This window comes from Nannospalax galili, unplaced genomic scaffold (genome assembly GCF_000622305.1).
Source record: "Nannospalax galili isolate Female #2095 unplaced genomic scaffold, S.galili_v1.0 scaffold978, whole genome shotgun sequence".
NCBI classification, from domain to species: Eukaryota; Metazoa; Chordata; class Mammalia; order Rodentia; family Spalacidae; genus Nannospalax; species Nannospalax galili.
The window spans coordinates 590,336-614,177 of record NW_008341878.1 but is presented as its reverse complement, the minus strand read 5'-3'; the positions used below and the strand labels follow the sequence as shown (position 1 = coordinate 614,177).

Sequence of the window (23,842 nt, the reverse complement as noted above, 5' to 3'; positions counted from 1 at the left end):
TTCTAAGGAAGAGCATTCCCATCCCTTCATTTATTTATTCATTTTTGTATCAGTGTGGACTCACAAGTTTCTAAGGGAAAATTAAAGTTAGCTCACAGAAAATGCACACCACATGGTACTGTACCATTGCTTAATGTGGCCTGAAATAGCAAGTCTAAGATTTCTAGTGATCCAAACCAAATGTGAAACTCTATCCCTTACAAAGTTTTATATCTCCAGATTTAAAACAAACCAGTAACTGGAGCATGCACAGACAGAAAACTGTAATAGATGAGCCCAGAACTGAGTTACTCAAAAAATGGCTAGTAAATGGGCAATTGTGTAGGCATCTGGGAAAAATATTTGGAATCATGTCTCATCCTATATACGGAATCAGTTCCAAATGGATCAATGCTGAATTGCAAAAGACTGAACGCCTACATATCTGTAATGGAGAATGGATAAGTTATATCTAGATAGAATGTGGAAAGTTAAAAAGCAGCAGCAAGGAGCTCTTACTCATTGCTATGAACATTTGTTCTGTATATATTACACATAAAAACAAGATACAGTAAATATGTGTGGCATGCTAGCGCTTTTGTAAATGAAGACCATAAAGAATAGGTATTTTGGCTTGCATGTGCACAAAGATTTTGAAGAATAACCAAGAAACAATGGTTAGCTGTTTGGGACATGAGAATAGGTGTGGAGGAGAGATTTTTCTTTCTTTTGTTTTTTTGTTATGGTCTTTTTGAGACAGGGTCTCCTTGTAGCCCCAGCTGACCTGGAACTTGCTATGTAGACCAGGCTGACCTTGAACTAACAGAGATCTGCCTGACTCTGCCTCCCGAGTACTGGGATTAAAGGCATGCACCACCATACCCAGCTGAGAGATTTTTCTTTACTGTGCATTTTTTGTTGTTGCTGATCATAATTTTGAAAAATATATCCCAAATGCTAAAATCCTGAATACCGAAAATCTAAAAAGATGAGACTGGGTCAAATCTAAAACCCCCAAGCTGAGTGGGGGATATAGGTCAGTGGCAGAGTGCTTGGCTAGTGTACATAAGGTCCTAGGTTCAGTAACCAGTACCTGCTTCTAAATTCACAATCCTGAAAGATTTGTTCTAAATGTTGCCATCCTAAAAAAGTGCAATTACTATTGAAAAGGGGGCTATATATGAGGACTAGAAAGCTGAACTGTGGGTAAGAGACTGGTGGGTTTTGGTTGGCTGTATCAGTGAGCGTCTTTTTCAGGGGTGGTTACTGTGTGTTGAATGGACAGATGGGAAGATTCCTCCTGTAGCTGCATTTGGGAAAAATATTGTTCCATGAGACTGGGACACTGCACAACTGCATATGCAAAGGTGACCCACTTCATATTTGTTTTTGAGCACGGCTTTGCCATATAGCCCAGGTTAGCCTTGATCTGTGATCTTCCTGTCTTGTCTTCCTCTTAGTGCTGGGATTATAGGTATGTGTCAACATGCCAGACCCTGTGGTAGTTTTTAATTTAAAAAGATTTAGGTTGGCCATCAAGGTATTTTAGATAACTGAAGTAATAAAACTGGGCATACATACTGACCAACCATAGTTATATTCACTTTATGTATTTAATTTTTGATCTATTTCTTTATGAATATGTTCATCTCATAACTGGAACAGCAATGCAACTACTGCATTTGAGAGTTTATGCTTGCAAAAATATGTACGCTATTATTGTCTATTTTACTGTGTAAAGTGGCCTTTGTTCTATTGTGTTTTCATGCTTATCAAATAAATCATCTTTAAAATGTAAATAGATGTCTCTGAGTAAAAATCTAATCTTTTCGGAATTCTATTTTTAGGATTTTAGCCTTTTAAGTAATTTTGATCTTTTGTGATTTCAATATTTGGGATTATCTTTTTGGTAGCCAAATCCATCTTTTATTTGAAAGACGAATGAATCATATTGTGTACTAGTTAAGGTTAAGCAAGGAAAACCAGAGACATCTTCACAAGCTTTTTATAAAAAAAAAAAAAAGCAAAACACATTTTATATAACTTTTTTTTTTTTTTAAGACAGGGTCTCACTATGTAGCTCTGCTGGCCTGCTATTTGTTACATTGACCAGGCTGGCCTCAAACTCACAGAGATCCCCCTGCCTCTGCCTCCTACGTGCTGATATTAAAGGCTTGGGCCACTAGGCTTGGCTATTTTATGTAATACTTCTAAAAAAGAGAATTTCACCATGAAACTTGAAAAAGAGCAAATTAGAGTGTGAACTTATGATTACAAGTACAATGAAATGTTAATGGAATTAAGCACGCCATCAAAGGAATAGATTTTGGGGTTGGGTATTTGCTAGAATATTTACCTAGCAAGCATAAGGCCCTGGGTTTCATCTCAAGCATTAAACAAAACAAAACAAAACAAAACAAAAACAAAGAAAAAAATAGAGCCAGGCATGTGGCATATGCCTTTAACCCCAGCACTCAGGAGGCAGAGGCAGGCCGATCTCTGTGAGTTCAAGGCTAGCTTGGTCTACATTGTGAGTTCCAGGGCAACTGGGGCTACATACTGAGACCTTGCCTCAATAAACAAAAACAAAAATAAAAAGACTTTATCTAACCAGTATATATTTAGGAGTAGGAGAAATCTAGTAAAATAAGTTACCATTGTGGCTTTAAAAATACACTATGGCTGGGCATGGTGGCACATGCCTTTACTCCCAGGCAGATCTCTGTGAATTCAAGGCCAGCCTGGTCTACATAATGAATTCCAGATCAGCTGGGGCTACAGGGAGACCCTGTCTCAAAAAGATGAAAAAACCCCACTGGGATAGAATCATGCTGAGTCACCTAACGTTTATTTAGTATTGGGTATGCACATGCTATGATGAGAGTATGGCTTGCTTCTTAGCTGCTGACTTGGAAGTTACTCTGTGTCATCTGTTAAAATGGGGAGAAATTTCAGCACCTGGTGCATATAAGGTGTACAGGCTTGTGAACCCCAAATCGAACGCTAGCCAATGACCTTTAAATTTTTTCTAGCATTCATTTTAGAAAAATAAAGAGGAGGCTGAAGATATGGCTTAGCACTTGTTGCACAGGCATTGAACACACACAGATCTTTATTTAGCCTTTTTGAGATGGTCTCCCTGCAGCCCAGATCTTTATTTTTAAAATGTTTTATTATTTTTATGTGTCTAAGTGTATTGCCTGCATGTATGTAAGTGCACCTGTGTCATGCAATGCCCGAGGAAGTCAGAAGAGAGCAACTGGAGTTACCAACAGGTGTTAGCTACCATGTGGGTGCTGGGATTTGAACCGTTGTCTTTTACAAGAGCACCCAGTGCTTTTAATCGCTGAGCCATCTCTCCAGTCCCACAAATAGATCCTTAATAAAGTAAGTCAGGTGTGTTGACACACGCCTTTAATCCCAGCATTCAGAAGGCAGAGGCAGGTGGATCTTTGCAAATTCAAGGCCAGCATGGTCTACACAGTGAGGGTCAGACCAGCCAGGGCTACATAGTGAGGAATTCCAGACCAGCCAGGGAGGCATTGTCTCTTAAAAAACAAAACAAACAAAAACAAAAGAACACAAAATAAAAACAAATAAACTAGTATTTATCTCAATAAATTAAAAAAAAAAATCTCTTCGACCTGTAAAAGTATAAAGATCAGCAAATCACACCTGCACCTGAATTCCCACTAGCTGCATTGAAAGAGCCAAGGGCCACGTGGCCGGCCTGATCAAAACCGTGCACTTGACAGTTCAACAAAGTGCTTCCAGGGGCAGAGGGAACCATTCCTCACCTGCAACACAGCAGTCTATAGGGGGAATCTTCTGGAATAGACGCATACGTGGGGATGGGGGGCAACATTAAGATGGTTTTCTTTAGGCCAGCCTCTGCTTGGAACTCACAGCAACGAGGGACCGGTCTATGCAACCGCACAACTGGGCTCGGATCGCATTTTCCGGTTGTCTGAGTTATTTTCCGGAGGATTGGGCGCAGGGCCGAGCTCTGGGGACAATTACGGGGCGGGAGTCCTGCACGGTGACACTACGGAGGCGGAGGGTCCTCTATGGCCGGTGGCCTGGCCCCGTGGCCCAGCGAACACTACTAGGACGCCGGCCGGCCGGCTGCACCACGCCGCTCCGGTCCCTACGGTGGGCCGCAAACGTCGCCTTGGCCTCCGGGCCCGAGCCCGCAGTCTCCCAGCTCCTGAGTGGCTGGGGGGCCGGGATTAACCTTTCACCTCCGCGCTCTGTCCAATCACAGGCCCGCTCTCTTGCGGCCGCGGGCCGAGCTGAGCGAGGGGGCGCTGAGCGGCGGCGCGGAGCGGGTGGGATTCTCCAAGCCGCGGTGCGCCGTTGCCGCGGGCCGAGCGCGGGCTGCGGGTGAGCTGGGCGCTGCGCAGTCTCCGCAGGCGCCGGCGGGAGGGGTCGGGGCGCGGCGCGGGCTGCTCCAGGCCCAGGTGAATGGAGTAACCTGACAGCGGGAACGAGGCGACGGCGAGCGGGAGGAAATGGCGGCGGCGGCGGTGGCGCCGGGCGGCACCGGGAGGCCTGGGCTGTGACGCGCGTGCCGGAGCGGGGTCCGATGGTTCTGGAAGGCCCGCGGCGCCCGGGACTGCAGGTGAGACGGGCTCCCGCGGGCCGCTTTGTGTCCGGAGATGGGGGCGGCTCCGCCCGGCCCGCCTCCTCGTGAGGCCCGGCGTGGGCGCCCTGAGCAGGCCGCGACGCCTAGCTGCAGCCCGGACGACCCGCGCGGCCTGCGCGCCCGGGCGGTGCGGCCTGTTGTGTGCGGCCACCCGAGGGCCCCGGAGCCTCTTGCGGAGCCGGCGCGGGGACGGACCTCCGGCACTCCGGGACCGGGAGCCCGGCCTGGCCCTCCCCGGCCGCCAGCGAGGAGCCGGCTTTGACAGGTCCGGTTCGGCGAAGACCCGAGGAGTCCACGCGGGCCGGCGCCCCACGAGTGACCGACTCTGGCCTGCGGTGACCCGGAGGGGACTAGGCCGGGGCTGGGTCCCTCCGGGGGTGGAGGGGGTGGTTGTGTATTTCTTGGCAGGTGACCAGTGTGGCCCCTCCCCTCCTGTCTCTGATGCCCGGACCCTGGAAGCCTTTCCTTCAGAGTTTTTAATTTGGACAAATCAGTGCATATTTTAGGTCAGATTTCTGTGAATTGCCTAGGCAACCCGAGCCGCCCTTGTGACTTTGCCTGCAGGGACAGCGCCAGTGTCCTGAAGATTTGCCAAAAAGGATGAGTTTGGGGTGGAGGGCGGGGGAGTCCTTGGTCATTGCTTTTGTGAGGAAAGTTGTGAAAGGGATACAGGATGTGCCAAGCGTTGTGGTGGGCGGGTTTTGAAAACCTTCATTGGATTAAAGAGTATTGCTTGGGAGTTTCCCAAAATCTTTCCAGCCTTGATTGCCAGTTGTCTTCCGGAGCTCCGTGTGCACAGCAGAGTCAGTAAACGAGGGTGCCAGTGAAGACCTCGGAAACTTGGAAAAACAGGAAAAAAAGTTATATATTGGTATAAACATTCAATTTTTGTAGGCAAAGATGTCCATTGTAGCCAAGAGCTCAAATAATTTATTAAAAGATGAATTCTGGGTGAGCCTACTAGTGCATAGTAAATTTTGATATTATTAGTATAATCTGTGGAAACTGGATTCTGGAATAGTCACTGTTTTTGCCAAGTATCTTCCCGTGGCACCCTGTAGTATGTAATGTAAGCGTGTACATGCTCATGAACATTATTAATTCAAAACTGCGTTTTAGAGTGAATTTTATAGGTATGTCAGCTGCGAGGGTTACTTTTAATATGGTCAGCATAGTAGCCAACGTTTGTGAGTAAATGACTCATGGCATCAAATGATAAATCCGCCAGTCTTAATTTAGGGATAAAAGAGCTTGTAATTATTTTAGTAAGGGTTTTCTTTACCTCTCAGGCTGAGTACTACTGCGTTATAGCAGAGGCTCTTTATTGGAGTCATATAACTAGGTTGTTTTACTGTTGAGCTATCTGGGCTTGGTTTTAGAGGATGTTTGATGTGGTTCATTTCTGTCTCCTGAATTAGGGTCCTTCTGCTTCCCTCCTGGGTACTAGAATCACAGGCATGCACCACCAGGCCTGACTCACCTGATTCATTTGACAGTGATTCTTGAAAGACGGCTGCTTAGCTACACTTCTACTTTCTAGGGAGGATAACTTGTTCTTTACCACTGTCTGATTTGAGAAGGTAGGTGTTCGTTTACAGATGCGCGTTCACTTGTGACCTGCACAGGCTTCCCAGTGTGGCACAGGAGATAGGGAGACATTTGATAAACACCTCATCATTATGTGCTAAGATGAGGTGCTGAGACATCGGGTTCTTTTCACACATTCTCATTGAGTTCTTGGCATGCCAAATTCAGCATCATCCTTACTTTACAGACAAGAAAAGTGAGACTTAGTGACTATGGCTTAGATGTGTCAGAGCCAGGACTGAATCATGGTTTGGTTTAGAGTCTTTGCGTGCCTGCCGTTTGCATTGTGCTGTTCCAAGGGATTTTAGGCAGTTTGCATAATGTGTCCTCAGTTAATACTGAGTGAGTGAAGCTCCATCCACCCGAGTGCTCAGGTGACCTCTGCTTGTCCAAACCTTTCAGGTTGTTTATAAAATGTGATAAAGCATACACGACGGTTATCATTTTAGCCACTGAAGTGTACAGTGTGGCTGCGTTAAGTGTATCCACGTTTTATGAGTCTTTCCACTATTGAGACTCTGCCCATTGAAACACGAACTCCTCATTCCACTCTCCATCCCTAGGCTGACACGATTCTGTGTTCTTTGTGAGTTTGGCTCTGATAGGGACCTCAGTTAAATGCGGTCATTCAGTGCTTGTCTTTTGTGCCTGGCTTTTCATTTAGCATGGTGCTTTTAGGGCTCACGTCCTAGCATATATCAGATTCATTTCTTATAAAGACTGGGTATGCCATTGTATTTACAGATGGTCCTTCACTTACAATGGTTTGACTTAAGTTTTTTTGCTTCAAGGTAGTATAAAAATAGTACATATTCAGTAGAAACCATACTTTGAATTTTGAATTTTTGATTTTTTAAAATATATTTTTACAAAAATTTATTTTTACTTTATGTGTGTGAATGTTTTACCTGCGTGTTTGTAAGTGTACCAATGTGAGTGCCCTTGGAGAACAGAAGAGGACGTTGGATTCCCCTGGAACTGGAGTTACAGATGGTTGTCAGCCACCATGTGAGTGCTGGGAATCGACCCTGGGTCCTCAAGAGCAGCCAGTGCTCTTAACCACTGAGCCATCTCTCCAGCCCTGAATTTTTGACTAGCAATATGTGATTGCTATGTCTCAGTCAGTCCTGTGGCAATAAGGGCAAGGATACCCTACTGTCCTTTGTTCAGCTGGAAGGTTTACTAGTGGGTTGTATGAGATGCTTTTGCCATACTTTTACATACTTTTAACTTAGAAATGGGTTTTTAGGGCCACTGGAGGTGGAGGAGCACCTGTGTATGCACTGTTCTGTGGCTGCCCACCTGCGGCTTCCATCTTTGGCCTACTGTGAGGCAGGGCTGCACTGAGCACAGATATGCGTCTGTCCATTTGACATCCTGCTGTCCCATCTTTTGGGCATATCCCCAAAAGTGACAAGGTGGCCTCTTGATCTTCAAAACACTAGTAATTTCCTACGAACAGTACCTCTTTCCATAAGAGATTACTATCTTCTTGAAGTTCAGGGATTACTCATTTTTAGGATCTTGGTTCCTATCACAGCATGGCAAACAGGGATTCTTATCAGTGAGTTCATTCAGTGGATCAACAGTGATAGGCTCTGTTGGAGCCAGAGGAAGACACTGTGAGTTGCAGTGTGATTTGTGTAAATAGGAAATTGGAGCCAGGTGATTTAGTGTGTTTACCTCGGGCTCTGCTTTTTGGACCTCAGAAGTTCAACTCATCCCGAAAGCCAACAGATGCACGGGTGTTATGCTGGCTTTTGTTTACAGGTTTCTCTGCAGTGCCTTCAAAGCAGACTCTAATCTTTGAAGTAACCTCTCAATAGCCTTCTCCCTCTTTAGTCCTGGGCAGCTTGGACCTTTTTAGCCCTTACTTTCTGATTCCTTGGTATTTACCAAAAATTTATGCTAAAAAGTCTCTAGTTTTCAAACATTCTCTGCAGAGACAAACCGTTTGCTTAGTAATTATTATCTATGCACTTTCAGAAAGGGCTTAAGACGTTTTTATGGTAATGGGTATTTTAGAGGACCGTGAAAATCATGGTGAAGGTTGGTGGGGATAGCCCATGGAGGGAAAGAGTTAAGTAAAGAGCTTAAAGCAAGGATAACTCAAGGCTTACACTGAGAATAAAGTATTTTCACTTTAAAAAAAGTGTGCAAATGTGAAAGAGGAACTTGGGCTAGTTATAGTTGCTGTTGATGAATGAAATTGTAGGAGCTACTCAGGAGCAGACACATCTCTTTTATGAACAGTAATTGTTTGGATTCATCTACACAGTGACACTGCCAATGCGTGGAGAAAATGGTGACATTTTATAGATGACAGGGAAATGTTTTACATGCCCTTAGGAAGAAGCCAGATCCAAAGCATGAGGCATAATAGAAAAGGTATAATAGGTTAGGTATCATGGCTCTGGTGATTTCATCCACTGGAGTGCAAGTGTCACTTGTGGCATGCAGGCGTTGACGGATGCCAAATGGCGGTCCTTCAGGAGGGAACTCTTCTGGGCAGTATAGGCAGCCACAATGTTCCAATTAGTAGCATTTTTGTTGGTCTTCAGGAATGTGTTGGACTGACAAGCAGAACCACTTGTGTGGTGCTATTTATCTGTTAATTAAAAGAATCCATAAAGAAAAGCATTCTGTTTGAGGTGTAGCTAAAGAAATTGACAGTTTTGGTCATGTTAGAAAGCCTTCGCTTAATTGCAGGTACACAGTGACCTTCTCATTTGTCCAAAATGGTTGATTAGTTGTTTGGTACTTGTAATTTAGCATTCAGTTTTACACCACAAATAAGTGAATGCAGAGATGCCACAGGGCTTGTTGGAAGATGCCAGTATGGCTATTAGGCACAGCAGGCTTTGGTTTGGCTGCTGGGTTTTGGCTTTTGAGTCACATGAGACACAGTGACATTAAATGCTCTCATGGTGCTAAGGTTTGTAGAATCTAAGGAGTAAGTCTTCCTCATACTCACTGCCAGACAGGGCTTGGTCTGAAGGGGGTGCCTGGTTTTGCTGAGTAACTAATGAGTTTATCTTTATGAAACTTAAATGTTTTTAGATGCTAACAGTATTGCGGGGAGTAATATTGCTTGTGCATCGAGGACTTTGAAAAATCTGGCTCGTCTGATTTTGGGCAACCATTCGTGAGGTACGCATGACTGTGGGAACACTGCAGCCCAGTGTGTGTGTGTGTGTTCGGGTGTCCATGCATGTGTGCATGCGTGTGCACATGTGTGCATGTGCATGTGTATGTATGTGTGAGGAATCATGGAAGAAGATTGCTGTAGCATTGGGAGTGTTACTGGTATTGGAGACATTTCATTATTGAAGCAGGTGACCCAGACTTTAAAAAAAAATTTTTATTATTTTTATTTTATGTGTATGCGTGTATTGCCTGCATGTAGGTAAGTGCACCTGTGTCATGCAGTGCCCATGGAGGACAGAAGAGCCTGTCGGATCTCCTGGAACTAGATTTATGGACGGATGTTGGCTGCCATGTGGGTGCTGGGATCTGAACCTGGGTCTTCTGCAAGAACAGTAACGTTCTTAACTGCTGAGCCATCTCTCCAGCCCCAGACTTATTTTTTTAAGTGATAGCTCAGTGTATGTGATAACGATTTTAAAAACACATTTGAAAAATCCTCCTGGGGATTGTAAAGCAAGCTAACCCTTTGAAAAATTTTTGAAATGTACTTAATTCAAATAATGAGAGCAGAATGATAGTTTAAAACTTGACCTTTCAGTTGAGCCTGTGACTCAGTCATAAAACACTCACATAGCACACACAAGGCTCCGGGTTCAAGCGCAGCACGACTAAAAGTGACCCTTGAGATGATATAAGAAGTTTTTTGTATTTATTTATCTAATCATAAATTTTTTTAAAAAAATTAAAAAGAATAAGATCTGGAGAGATGGCTCAGGAGTTAAGAGCACTGACTGCTCTTGCAGAACACCTGGGTTCAGTTCTCAGCACCCAAGTTGCAGCTGACAACCATCTGTCACTCCAGCTCCTGGGGATCTGATGCCCCCTTCTGACTTCTGTGGGAATTGCATGACATGTGCACTTACATACACACAGGCAATATACTCATACACATAAAATAAAATTAAAAAAATAAAAATTTAAAGAAGAGTCAGATCAGTAACTTTTTGAAGGAACAAAGCAAGGTAGCAGAATTATCTAATCTTTGGAGATGTTTTGAGGTCCCAGGATTTCTGTCTTCTTGCTTGGGAACAGCCTAGGCCAGGGGAAAGTAAGGCGAACCTGGTGCTCCTGTGACTTCCCACCTCTGCCGCATCTCGTGCACAGCCTTCACTCATGGGTAACATCAGTGATAGTATATGCCTTGCCCATTGAAAATTAATTACTAATATTATCATAGCATTTTTGAAATGCTTAAGAGCAAATGTTGAGTGTTAGAGGACCAGGGCTTACTCCTGACTCTCTTGCTTACCACCAAGCATCATTGGGCACCACAATTGGACATCACTGGGACCACTAGGCAACACTTGGGACCACTGGGAACCAGTGGACATTACTGGGAACCAGTGGCATCCATCAGCTGCTGAGCAGTTTTTTTCCTCTGTAGGGTTGTCTACCCCTTGAGGTTTGTAAGGAAACTATCTGTAGCCCAGTTCTTGGGCTATTTCTTGTTTTTGATAAAATTTAGATGATAATATTTTTTATGTTTATAAAAATAAATTTTGCTGTTCTTCAATTAGATTGTGTCATGACCCTTCAAATTACCAATACTAAAATGCATATCTGGTTTTGTGGTGGGAAGAAGAGGACTTGTGAGTGGTATTTTCTATGAGGCTTGCCCACACTGCTTACTTGGCTCTCTGTGACAGTGATGTCAAGCGTAAGAATGTCTTAAGTGTCTCTAGCTTGCCTTCAAATAATCCTTTATTCATCTGTGTTGTGTAAATGAATGTATCACCTTGAGACTGTACTTCTGACTGGAGAAACTTTCTATGCATGTGTCATATGTACTTGATGTAGATCAATATTTCTTAGCCTTTGAAGACTCCTGGTTTGATGGGAGATAGAAATATCCCCAGAAAAATATGCATGTATGTAATCAAAATTTTACATAAAATTATAGGAGATACAACAGGCAAGCCTATCCATAGATACTTGTAAGTAAGTAATAAGTTAATTTAGGAACATAATTCTGAATATCCCTGGGGCAGATATGTTTGGAACTGAACCAATGGTATAAAAATAAGCCATGATTAAGAAAGTTATGTTCAAGTTGAGATAGCAGCATATGCCTGAAATTCTAGCACTCAGGAGGCCGAGGCAGGAGGAGTGTTGAGTTTGAGGCCAGCCTAGGCCGCATATCGAGATCCTGTCTTCAAAGAAACAACAATAAAACCTTTTGTTCTATTGTAGTTTGATTTTACTTCTAATGCACTTGATTTATGATTAAGGGCAAGTCACCCTAGATTGCCCCGATCTGATTTGTTTTAATTTTCTCACAAGCATAATGAGAAGGTGTACTAGATCCCCCAGGTCCTGGTCAGTAATCTCCTGAATGCCTCATAATCCAGGTACTTCTCCATTCCAGGCTGAGACAGTAGCCTAAGATGAGACCTGACAGACCACTTTTGCCAGACATTACAGGAGTGACTGAAAGCCTGGGCATGATGAAAACCCGAGATGCTGCCTCCATAGAATGCAGGCCGAGAGAGAGACTGGGAATAGACTTTGAATGGGAAGGCAGGATCTTAGAGACAGGGAAGTCTATCTCCATATCTTTAGCTTAGTGTTATTAACAGAGAATCTGACAGTGTAAGCTTTCCACGTGGTCAGTGTAGCAAACAGCAATGTTAAGAAAGGGAATCAAAAAGCACATTCTAAATTCTAAATCTTTGCACCTGTTATATGTATAAGCTCAAATAATCTTAGGATAATCATAATTGTGAGTATTTTAAGGAATGACAAAATTCTGGTGATACACATAATAGGAACAAATAACAGAGTAACCTAGTATAGTTATATGAAATACATAAAAGAAAATTAGCATTGGATTGGACAGAAAACACCTGAAACTTCTGAACTTCAGTATCCTCAGAGTAATTATTTATTTAGATGGGCTTCAGTTTCCATTCTTCCTTCAATAAAAAATGTGAAGCCTTGCTAGCCTGCTTTCCTTGTGGGGTATGTTTATCGAACAGTTTCCATTGACACATGACAGACTTCTGAAGGAGGGTATTGTTTACAGACTGGCACAAAGTCTGTGTCAGTCTCTAGCTTTATGGTTGCTGAACATTTGGAGGATTCTAGGAACTTAAAAAAAATTATTTTTTTCATTTAGTTGAGACCATACTTTGGTCAAGAGTAGAGAGAGAATTATCTTAAACCCTCTTCAGCATAGCTTGGTTGTTCAAAAGTACATGTATAATGCATTATAAATGTATATAATATAAAAAAGGTAAATTAAAAATATAAAATATTTAAATACATGTACTTACATGGACATGTGGTGACCTAAACAGCTCTCTCCCCCCTTTCTTGCTTGCAACGCTGTATCAAATGAAGAAGTCAAGTTAGGACATTGTGGTTTCTATAATATAATTTAGTTTATTTCAGTGTGTTTGAGCCTGCGTATGAGAACAATTTCTCTTAAGGATTGTACATGCATTTAATTACCCTGTTTCTTCTTCCTTTTAATCTGGAAAGTTCTCAGCTTTTATCTTTTGTGATGTTGACTTTTTTGAAGACTACAAGCTAGTTTTGTGAAGTGAATCTCAGATTTGGTTGTCTCTTCATGATTAGATTCAGGCTTTTACCTTTGACAGGAAAACTTCATGAGATGCAGTGTCCTACTGTCTTCAAAGTTAGACTCAGATTACTTCTCTTCCCATTAGTCTAGAAGAAATTGTTAGTGGTTAGCAGTTACCTGAGGCAGATTAAAATGGGTATAGTTGGATGGTGTCAGAATTAATCATTGTGCAGACTGATGCCTCTTTGTCCTTGACAGTTCCAACCTAGGCATTCTTTGGAGCTGAGGGTACCAAGAGTAGAGTTGTTAACTTGTTAAAATAATTTGGGTTTAAAAAGTCTTTGGAAGCTGGATGTGGTGGCGCACTTGTTTAATCCCAGCACTCGGGAGGCAGAGGCAGGTGGATCTCTGTGAGTTCAAGGCCAGCTGGTCTACATAGTGAATTCCAGGCCAGCTAGGCCTACAGAGCAACCCTGTCTCAAAAAGACCAAAAAAAAAAAAAAAACCTTTTTAAAAAAAAAAAAAAAAAAAAAAAAAAAAAAAAAAAGCCTTTTGAAAGTAGAAGATACATAAATTGAGTTTTGTATATTAACCACAGAAAACTGTTTAAGCTCAACAGATGATACTTTCAGTTTAGAGGTAGAAAGTTGGTGGGGGTTTTTTGTCTTTTTTGAGGCAGGATCTCCATTGTACTGAGACTGGTCTTAAACTTCTGGTCCTCCTGCCTGAGCCTTAGTGCTGCCTGAGTGCTTGGATTACAGCGTGCAGTGTGTAACACCACACAGAGCTAGAGCCATATAGTTTATTCTCAACATAGAATTAACCAGTGACAGTGTATTTATGGATATTTGTTCTCCTGCATTCTGAAATGTGGTGTCATTACGAATTTACAGTAAGTTAATGGTCAAATTAAACCACAAACTATGGTAGCTAGTAGCGATATAAGTGAGGTATGAGGTTATCTTTCTTTTCACAGATCTTACTCTTTTGGGAAATGTGGCAGCAATAGCTCATTGGGGCATTGGGTATAACCACCTCTGATTTGGATGATATAGGTTGCCCATGTGTGGAGTTGGGTATGGGCTGTGTGAGTGGTGGGTGCCAGGGAGCAGTGGTCATCTGTGTTGTGAGGAAGGCAGAGGATCAGGTGCTGTACGATTTCCCTGCCTGAAGCTTGTGATCTGTTTACTTTCTATCCTTATATTTAATAACACCTACCATACTCAGCCACTTAGGTTCACCTGTCTCAGGACTCTCTTCTCTTTAACGTTTTAATTGTTAGATATATAGGTTCTTAATGCAACATAACATAGGAAAATGCAGTTCTTTTTTTCCAAAGGGTGGGCAGAAGATGAACTTGGACCAGGTAAAACTTTAGCACTTGTGGCACAGTGTTAAGTGTAAGGTGAGAGACTTAAGTGTTAACCTTAAAACTTACCTTGAGAGCTAGTGGATATTGAATACTTACCTCTCAAAATAAAACAGCAGGGTAGGTGTCATTGTTGGGGGGGTGGAGGGGTTTTGTTCATATGTCATTTTTTGAGAAAGTGGACCATTGGCTGGCACCCTAGAGATACTTTTCACATGCACAGTTTGATAGATTTGTTAAAATGGAGTTTTACTTGTGTTAAGCTTCGTTTTAGATTGCTATAATTTTAGACATGATTATATTGAACTACAGGTATAATATATTTATGTTATATAGACTCAGGCCTGGTGGTATACACCTGTATCTCAGCATTTGGGAAGTGGAGGCAAGAGGAGCAGATGTACAAGGTCATCCTTGGCTACATGGGGAGTTTGAGGCTAGCTTGATCTACATGAAACCTAGTCTCAAAAAACAAAACCACCACCATGACAACAACAAAAACCCATTTATATTACACATTTAGACAACCCCAGAAATTCCTTGTGTTAGTAGAGAAGTGTATAAGAAGAGATTGTGAATTTGTCATTTAGATGCCAGATGTCACTACACTTAGTGGTTTAAGAAGTTTTCTTTGCCTAGTGTGGTGGTGCATGCCTTTAGTCCTAGCACTTGGAAGGCAGAGGCAGGTGGATCTCTGTGAGTTTAAGGTTGGAAGGCAGAGGCAGGTGGATCTCTGTGAGTTTAAGTTCAGCTGGGGCTACAGGGAGACCCTGTCTCAAAAAGATCAAAAGAAAAAAAGTTCTTTTTTTTTTTTATAACAAAACTGAAATTATGTCTTTTCTCCCCCCCCCCCCAGTTTGAAAGTTTATTCTCCCTTTTCTAAAGGTAATACATGTTCAGATTGTAGGAATATTTAAAATGCAGACAAACAACTAGAAATCATTCACTGTAGGAATCTCCCCTTCAGTGTTTGGGTGACTTTTTTCTCCCCTTCCTTTTCTTTAGATTTTACTTATTTTATTTTACTTATTTTGAGTTAGGGGCTCACTACATAGCCCTTACTGGCCTAAAATTCACTATGTAGACAGGCTGGCCTCAGACTCGGCGATCTGCCTACCTCTGCATCCTGACTGCTGGGATTAAAGATGTGAGAAACCAAGCCTGGCCTTTCTTTAGGTTTTAACTAAGACCCAAGCATCATCGTATTGTAAATAAAAATGTTCATTTTTTTTTTCATTTAATATAACATACACATTTTATACATATAAACTGTCATCCCTCTTAATGGCTAAATTGAGTTGTATCTTGAAAAACAAACCATAGTTTGCCAAAAATATTCCCTCATTTATTCTTAGACTTGTAACCCTGGGGCGGGGCTCTTATAAGCGAGAATATGGAGAGAGCCAGTCTGTGTTTTGTGGTAATAGATTAATGTGCAGAGCTGTTACTAATGACACATATGACAAGTTGAAGTAAAAATAAATATTTCTCCTGTGCTGTATTTAACAGCCTAAGGATAATGGTGCTTCAATTCTTGAAATTATTATCCCATTTTTTCCTCTTTAATCTCTCAGTCTTCAGTTTGAGCTTAGTCTTTTACAGTGTATAGTCACTAAACAATAGTTGGTAAATCCCTTATGTATTTCTTACATACTGTGGTATTTTTGATACTCCCTGTATTTTTATTTTATCTTACTTAAAATTTTCTTTTCTCGTGTGTGTGTGTGTGTGTGTGTGTGTGTGTGTGTGTGTGTATGTATGTATGTATCTCACTGAACCTCACCCTTTCTTGACTAAGCTGGCTAGCCAGTGAGCTCTGGTGGTCCATACATCTCGGCCCCCTTCATTGATGGGGTTACATGCACACATGGCCTTGCCTACTACATGGTACTGCTGATCAGAACGCAGGCCCTCATACTTGTGCACCCAGTGCACGTCTTACCACTGAGCTATCTCCCCAGCCCCACTTTTATTTTGATATCTTTATATTCTCTCCCTGAACCTGGAGCTTGCTGTTTTGGCTGGACTGGATGCCATCAAGCCCCAGGGATCTGTCTCCACCTGCCCAGTTGGGATCACAGGTGGGTGCCACTGTGCCTGGGTTTTCAGTGTGTGTGTTGAGGATAGTGCTTAAGTCTCTGTGCTTCTGTGGCAGGCACGGAGCCATCTCCCTAGCTGATGGCTATTTCTTGGCCACCCGTGTATCATTTTACTGCTGAAGAACATTAGTGAAATAGTGTTTTCAGTGTTGACTTATTAATGGATTTACAAATTTATTATGGGGTTTGGTTTTCACTTGTAAAGAGAAATAGTACATGTAAAGCTGCTTAATTTTACTTAGTATTATGCATTGTATTTTCAAATTTGTCTAATTTCGTGATAATGTAAATTCCTACTGACTAGGTAACTGGGAATAGAGAAGAGGAAAGCATTTCTTTGACACCGTTAGATTTGTTAGCTGGGGTATTCAAATCAAACTGAAAAAGAGCAGATTGAAAGAAAAAGGCTTAAAAATTGAATTGTTAATATTTTTGTGTACCTGCGTTTGAAGCAGTAAAACTCAGATGCTTTGGCTCACAGGTTTGTGCAGTCACAACTAAGTGTGGTGAATGGTGAAGTAGCAGGAGAGGTGGTGTGGGTGTGTAGGGCTAGTGAGGTCAGGCAGTGATCTAGAAGTATGGAGAGGGAATCAGTGGAGGATGGGGTTATTTAGTAAATTTGTGCAGACCCAACCTGGGACCATCTCTGCTTGCTGTTTTAAGAGCTCTCTCCTCTCTCGTACAATTTTTGATAAAAAGGGGGAAGCAGAAACTGTTTCCTGACTCTGTTGATCCTCAGTTGCCTTGAGCTCAGAAAAGTCACTGTGCCACAAGGGCATGTTTAAGGGTAGTATGTTCTGATCGCCTTTAGTTTGTGTGTCCTTGAGCTTAATCTGGCTAAAAATACTATGTAAAATCTTGCATCCTTTAAATTACATGGGAGATTGTAGTTTCTGTGTTGAATCTTAGGGTTAATTGTATTTTAAGTTTTTAAGGATTCTTTAACATTCAGGTTATAAACGTAATTCCAAGTAGAAGTAGTCCTTTCTTTTTAAAAAATATTTTATTATTATGTTTATTTATTTTATGTGTATGAGTATTACCTGTATGTGTGTAAGTGCACCTGTGTCTTGCAATGCCTGCAGAGGTCCGAAGAGGCTGTCGGATCCCCTGGAACTGGAGTTACAGACAGTTGTCAGCTGCCATGTGGGTGCTGGGATTCGAACCTCAGTCTTCTGCAAGAATAGCCAGTGTTCTTAACCTCTGAGCCATCTCTCCAGCCCGAAGTAGTAGTTTCTTATTTCTTAAACTGTCTGTTGAGCATATTTTGATGTTCTGTCTACCAGATTTAAGATCTCATTTAATCCTCCTAAGAGATGTTACAGGCAAGGGAAAATCTCTAAGATTACTGGACTCCTGATGTCCGTCTACCTTGATCTTCCTGAATGGGTTCCTTGCTTGCCTTCAGACACAAAGGTGCCAAAGAAGAGACTGAGGACTGCTTACTACTCACTGGTAGTCCGAGTGCTGTTCGGAGGAGGGCATGAGGAGGCCAGCGCATCAGCTTGACTTGGCACTGCTGAAGACAGTTGAGCCTTTTGTCCCGGCTAATTTAGAAAAGGAAGGGAAATAGGAGCTGTTCTTAACCAATCTGGACTCTTTGGATGTGGGTTTATTTTTAATGAAGCAAAGGGTTTTTCTATTTTGTTCCATCTTTATTTTTAGACTTCCTTTGCTCCATGTTGTTGCGGAACATATTTCAGGGTTGCTCCAATACTTCACTTCCAAGAAATGAAACTTTGCTATTTGCCATGCATATTGCTTGAGAATTGAGCTGCTTTTAATTTTTTTAAAAGCTGTTTTTGGAGAAATATAGTTTAAGAGTCTTCCAACCAACCCAGAAATTCTCTCCATAGAGGTAGAAGAGAAAAAAAACAGTTTTATTATCGAACAGTATTTAACTAGACCGTGGAACACATCTCAGGCAATTGCGAAAGAGAGTGTGAAGACAGGAAGGAATGTGGCACTTCTGTAGTTAAGTGGTGTCTATAAACCCAAACTCAGACACTGAAAGGAAAAGGGGTTTTATTTGAGGTCTTAGGATTGCAGTTCAGGAACTAGATCCAGATAGCTCTGAATTAGTGTTTTGAGGAAGGCAGGGAAAGTGTGGACTTACATTGAGCAAACTGTTGATTTATTACAAGGCAGTAAACATTCTTCTGTGGGGAACCTTCTGTTGGAGTTGAGAACAGGTGCTGGATAACAGGACCTCTGGGGCCCATAGGAAATGAAGAAAAGACCGAATGTAGTCAGTCACAGAACCCACAAAACAGGAGTCTTGTGTCCTCTTGCTGCACATCTTGGGTCTGGCCCAGTGTAGCTGATTATCTGTTCTAGCTTCAGCAGTCAGTAGGTGCCCACGTTCCCATGCCTGGCCAAGTCCTCCTTGACAGCTGGTGGCTTTATTTTGAAAAGTTTTCCTTGTTACTTCACTGTAAGTTTCACAGTGGTTATGGTCCATTCCATCTATATTTTCAAGATAAAATTTCTAGTTTTCTCCTATCATGATGATGTAGAGTAAGTTTTACAATTGGAGTCGGTGACGCATTAGTTCCCTCGCCTCCCTGGAAAATAGGAACTTAATTTCCTTCCTTGCTAATGACATTTCAGACACTGCTCAGGTTCTGGAGGAAACTTTCATAGTTAGGTGACTAGAGGCTTAGGTTACATATGCTGAAGGAGAAGTAGAAAGGCTTCCAAAGGAGAGCAGGGAAGAGGGATTTCTTGCCTTTAATTCTCAGCAATGAGAATTTACAAAATTTTAATTTTGTTCACCCTCATACCACATGGTCATGGGAAGCTGTTTCTTGGCCTCTCCAGTGTGGATGCCTGCCATCATGAAGGCTCCTTTGCTGTTCATGTATGGCTGGGAATGCAAAGCCCTCCAAACTTCATAGTGTTCACAGAATGTTAATGCCAGTGCTTATCTTGTTTTTCCTCCTTGTTTACAGGGAACTTTATGGAAGTTGTACATTTTGAGCTTGAAAATAGGATGAAATTAGATAGTAGTAACTGTGAAGCTAATGGTGTCACAATCTGTGGCATTCTGTTAACTTGTTTTGAGAATTTATACTAGGAAGTTGTAGCTGCTTTAAGCTTCAAGCTGGAAGGGCTACTGCTCAAACTACTGCAGCTAGGTGCTGGTGGGAGCCGTTTGTATTAAAACCTAGGATCTGGGATGGTGCATACCTAGTTCAGAACTACATAAAGGGGCCTATGAAACAGGATTTTGTAGGTTTGTAATTAAATTACAAGTTTGTAATTTATTGTCAACAATCAGCATTGATGACCTTTTTAATAAATTTAGTTACTACTACATAGTTGTCATATTGACTTTTTCTTGTACATACAGAATAGTAACATAATTGAATGATTTTGCAGTAATTTTGTAATGGTTGAGTTGTCTTTTTAAAGGATGATCTGTTTACTATTCTTTTAAAAATATTTTTATTAATTAGTTGAGAATGTCATCCAGTGTGTTTTGATTGTGCTCATCCTCAGCTCCTCCTTGTTTACTGTTCTATAGAGTTGCTAGAAATGAGGTGAATCTGAAACAGTCTAGAACCTGATCCATCTCACCATGTTGGTGTGCCTGGTCTTTGCATCTTTTACTGGGTGGCAGTATAGAATGATTAAAAATGCAGAGGAGGACGAGCTAGCCCTAAAGACACATGGGCATCCTGGAGGCTGGAAGACAGGCCGCTCTGATTCTGGAGCTCCTTAGGGAGCTTGAATGCCAGATCTTACTGGGGAATGTAATCAAGGGTTCTCTCTGGTATCTGATTGGATTGTACAAATAAGGCTGTTCCTTTTTTTTCTGTTGATTTAGAACATTAATTACAATACTAATAGGCAGCTCTTTCAGACATGTATCCAATAGATAATTTTATGAGATATCTAATTCTGATGAGTTAAATCTAAAAATTTTATCAAGTATCAAATTTGTTAAGTAGCCAATTTCTTAGGATTGGTTTTTAAGAATGAGTTGTCTCTTCTAAAATGTTCTCTCTGATTGCTTTTAGGTAACCTAGGTTATGAATTAATGCAGACTTGGAAACTCTGAAAGAACTTAGAATCAGCATTTTGAGGTAAATATGTGTGTACTGAGCAGTGTTCAGGTTGTTCCAATCTGATTTGTTAACATCTAGAAGGAAAAAAAGTGTACAAAATGAGAGTTAACCCCCTCCCCCCCAATGAATGTTTGAAAGGCTTGAGTGGATAGTGGGAAGAGCCGCACTGCCCATTGGCCTGCATATCCTGCCCCATGGTGGTGTAGGAATTGTTAGCAGGTGAGCACAAATCTGTGTGCTGATTATATTAAGCTTTTCATAGAAATTCTTTTTGTGTTTTTTTTTTTTTGTTGTTGTTTGTTTGTTTTTGAGACCGGGTCTCATTATGTAACCCTTGCTGGCCCTGGAACTTGCTGTATAGACCAGGCCGGCATCGAACTCACAGAGATCCTCTTGCCTCTGCCTCCTGAATTTCCGAGTGCTGGGATTAAAGGTGTGGGCCACCACACCCGAGTTCATACCTATTCTTTGTGCTTTCTTAAAGTTTGTGAATCATAATATCATTTAGGAGAGGTAACCTAAATTTCAATTTCTTCTCAACACTAGCATTGTTAATTATATTCTTGAACGCTTTATTCACAAACCAGGTCTATAAAAGAGCTGATAGAGCAGATTTAACTATTTTTTGAGTTTTTTAAATTTCGTTTAGAATTGCTATTGGATTTCATACATGTACTAAAGGCTTGTTATAAGTTATTTGGATTTCTCGCTAATTACCTCTTCTGGTGACCTTATCTTTTTATTTATTGTAAGTACGAATTTGGGAAGTATACATAATTACCTTTTTCTTTTTCTATAATCTGTAAGGTGTGGTCTTTGAAATCTGAGTCTCGTTTATTCACTTTTTTTGACCGTTTCCTTGGTCTTTGCCGAAGCTCTGTTCCCTGGAAGCTTGGCTTGCTGTTGTGCCTCTCTTGTTCTTTGTTTTAGGTTAGACACAGCATTCTAAAATAACCCAGATGTCTTTTGTTTTGAAGTAAACAACATTAGGCCTTTCCTGCAGCTCCCCTCTCAGCAGGCTCATTGTGTGCACATCAGTTTACAGCAATCTTACACTTGGCTCTTTTTGCATTTATTTTTAGAGCAGAAGCTTGGGCATGCTGTGATTTTCCAATAAACTATCACAATGTCAAAATGCAGTTCAGACAGCAGCATCACAGAGATCGCAGACATTAAAACGGTAAATCTCTGGTTTGTCGTCTGAGGAGAGAGGAAGAGTGCTTATTCTTGTTATTGCTTTTTGTTTATTGGGTTGGTTTTTGTTTTTGTGGTGCTGGGGATTGAATCATGGCCTTGCACTTACTAGGTAAATGCTCTGCCACTGAACTCTAACCCCAGTCTTACTAAATTATTTCTAAGTGAATAGAACATAGAAGCCGGGAAACAGCCTTACCAATTTCGTGAGTGTAAATTATTTGACAAGAAACTTAAAACCTGCAATTGAGAACAGTCACTTGCAATTACTCTTTTGGCTCTGCCAAAGGAGCTAATGATAGTTCATCTATGAAACTGGAACTTTCACTTACCAGCAGAGGTTCTGGGCCTTTCACTAACGTTGTTAAAAATCTATTAAACATGCCAAAGAAAGTAAAAATTGGCAAAATTATAGGGGTTTTTGTTATTACATTATTAGATTACCTATTGATTTTTTTAATCTTGGGTTTGCTTTCCCTAAATAGAAAGTATATTGCTGGGACCAGCTACCATATGTAAAGTGAATGAAAATTATAATTGGAAGGTTGAATTGCTGTTTTCCATTTCCCTGAAAAGTTCTTCTACCCACCCATCAGAGATGGTAGGAATTTATTTCCAGATCAAATAAAAATACACATTGAACTGTCCATGATTGTGTTCTGTAAATTATTGTGTGGCTATTCATGAATCTGTGACTCAGTTTTATTTGTGTACACATACACACCAAGATGCAGAAAAATGGGACCCACATTTTGTTCCTAGGGAGCCTAGTTTTACAGAAAAAGAAAGTGTGCATGCTTATATGTGTGCCTGTATGTAAAATGATAGGAATCACAAAGTTAGGGGCTGGAGAGATGGCTCAGCGGTTAAGAGCACTGACTGTTCTTGCAGAGGACCTGGGTTCGATTCCCAGCACCCGCATGGTGGCTATGAACTGTCCTTAACTCCAGTTTGAGGGGAATCTGAAGTCCTCTTCAGATCTCTGCGGCATTGCATGACATGGGTGCACTCATATACATGCAGGCAATACACTCATATGCATAAAATAATAATAATTAAAAAAAGAAAATATTAAAAAAAATCATGAAGTTAAACAGCTGTCTGTTGGTTGGGTGACACTATTTTCTTTCTGCAAACTTGCATTGTTCATTTATTGTGTCCCAGCCCTGGATCAAGACAGTGGGTGATCAGATGAAAATAAAATATACAACTCCTGTACTCAAAGACACCCCAGTCTAGTGATCACTGTAAAGCAAGAGTAGAGATTTCAAAGAAATTATCTGAATGCAAATGTGATAGAAGTATGTTTTGGTGTATGGGTATTAGTGTACCCCAAGTTTACACAGAACAACTGTTGGAGTTGGGTGGAGCACGTGGGATAAAATACAAACACCAGAGAGCTGGAGAGATGGCTCAGTGGTTAAGAGTCCTGACTGCTCTTGCAAATGGACCTGGGTTTGATTCCCAGTATCCACACTGTGTCTAACAACCATCCATAACTCCACTTCCAGGGGATCTGATGGTCCTTTTCATACCTCTGTGGGCATTATGTGACACAGGTGCACTTACATACATGCAGGCAATATATTCACACAAAAATAAATATTTAGCCGGGTGTGGTGGCGCACACCTTTAATCCCAGCACTCAGGAGGCAGGGGCAGGTGGATCTCTGTGAGTTCAAGGCCATCCTGGTCTACATAGTGAGTTCCAGCCCAGCTGGGTTTTTAGGGAAAAAAAAAAAAAAAAAAAAATTATATAGACACAAACACATTTAGGTGGTCGATAGGGTGTATCGAGGGTGTTGCGTTTTAGCTAGAAGAAATTCCCCCTTGGTTGTGGAAATGGCTTGTGGATGCTGACAAAGCAGAGGTATCATGGTGTGCATGGTGAGTGATCTAAGCAAGAGAACAAGGTGTCCTGGGTCACATTGTTGTGAGCAAGACTGCTGTTCAAAGTGTCCTTTGGGACTGGTCATCACAAAGGGACTTCCTCTATCTATTTAAATATCAAGTTGTTTTCTATGAATTCTTTTTATGTTTATATTGCTGTCTATGTTTTTGAAAACTGATAGAATCTTTGTTTTCTGCAGCTACAAGTTTCATTTCTGAACTGCCCTATTACTTGACATTTCCTTTACAGCTTAATATGCCTATTTTCTCTGTACAGAG

General features: G+C 41.5%; 1 protein-coding gene across 10 annotated transcripts in view; it reads left to right on the top strand.

The window, feature by feature from the left end:
* The first annotated feature begins 4,285 nt into the window (after nucleotides 1–4,285).
* Dicer1 (dicer 1, ribonuclease III) overlaps nucleotides 4,286–23,842 on the top strand; it is a 78,841-nt gene continuing 59,284 nt past the window's right edge. For 4 of the 10 annotated variants that reach the window (XM_017799224.2, XM_008837573.3, XM_029565622.1 and 1 more), the window contains exons 1-3: nucleotides 4,286–4,600; nucleotides 20,432–20,497; nucleotides 21,562–21,659. In XM_017799224.2, coding sequence (XP_017654713.1) covers nucleotides 21,606–21,659 — 54 coding nt within the window. In that variant the 5' untranslated portion in view covers nucleotides 4,286–4,600; nucleotides 20,432–20,497; nucleotides 21,562–21,605. Of the gene's footprint in view, nucleotides 4,601–20,431; nucleotides 20,498–21,561; nucleotides 21,660–22,158; nucleotides 22,275–23,842 lie in introns of all 10 variants that reach the window. The other 6 variants (XM_029565625.1, XM_008837575.3, XM_029565624.1 and 3 more) reach the window with 4 other exon arrangements.